Source organism: Frieseomelitta varia, unplaced genomic scaffold (assembly GCF_011392965.1).
Source record: "Frieseomelitta varia isolate USP_RPSP 00005682 unplaced genomic scaffold, Fvar_1.2 scaffold_1927, whole genome shotgun sequence".
In the NCBI taxonomy this organism is placed as follows: domain Eukaryota; kingdom Metazoa; phylum Arthropoda; class Insecta; order Hymenoptera; family Apidae; genus Frieseomelitta; species Frieseomelitta varia.
This window is the reverse complement of record NW_025109669.1, coordinates 1-1,022: the sequence shown is the minus strand read 5'-3', so window position 1 is coordinate 1,022 and position 1,022 is coordinate 1. Positions and strand designations below refer to the sequence as shown.

The following is a 1,022-nucleotide window of genomic DNA, read 5'->3' as shown; positions in this document are numbered from 1 at the left end:
AATGTAAGGATATTATTACAAAAGTTTTAAAATATTCAAATAATTCAAAATAATTCATAATACATTAATTTTTTACAAAGGTATTTAAAAATCTTCCATAGTTAATTCACATAACAGAAATACCAATTTAATTTATAAAACTACATTGACAGGTGAATAAAATTTCACATAAAAAATGTCCAATTAATACATTAGAACTTAACTTATATGAACTTATCAGAGAACAAATCTATAATAATCCCATTACTATAAGTAATAATTATATATTTTTAACTTTATAATCTATAATAATCCAAATTATATAATTTCGTACAATAAGAATTTTCCTCTCTTAATGATTTCCCGATCATGAATGCAGATTCAAATAAGTGGAGATTCAAGAATTGATTTAATCGCATATTGATTAAAATTTGTTTCAAATGAAGTCGATATATAAACAGATTCTACGATATATTATCTTTTATTAGAAAATTACATTCTTCTTATTCAATCCATTAAATCGTATTCAAAAAAATATTTTTCTTAAATGAAAAAAATGAGTAAAATGAAATCTATTATCTGAAGAAGAATTATTTTTAAAGCAAAGACATATTCGAATCAAAAGAAGTAACTTATTGTTAATACTTACTAACATCAAAAGGAAAGCAGAGAATACACCATATACGAAAGCTGATGATGCTTGATAAAAGTATTGTGCAAATACTATAAGCTCGAAAACTGGTGACTTGTCAGTATCAAAAGGTAAATCCATTTTTAATAAAAGTTTTCGATGTGTTGTTGGACTAATTTCTGGAGAACTAAAAACGCCTATCGCATAAAAGATTGTAGATATTACGCTGACACCTATTACAGTGGTCGTTGAACGATAAGACCAATGCGCTGTTTTTGATATTATGTTATTTGTATCAATAACAGCATATTTTTGGCAGTCTTCTTCCATTGTTGATAAAATATTGCGAAGGAGGCTGCAAAATAATATTTAAAATATTATATCCATGTGCAGAGTAATATTTGCAATTGAT

The 1,022-nt window shown here is 25.0% G+C and overlaps 1 protein-coding gene across 1 annotated transcript; it reads right to left on the bottom strand.

Annotated features, from left to right (window-relative positions):
* Nucleotides 1–628: 628 nt before the first annotated feature.
* LOC122526801 lies at nt 629–940 on the bottom strand (the record flags this gene model as incomplete). The annotated part of the gene is made up of 1 exon (XM_043650343.1): nt 629–940. A coding segment is annotated over exon 1 (312 nt), but the record flags the coding sequence as incomplete, so codon positions are not given.
* Nucleotides 941–1,022: the final 82 nt, after the last annotated feature.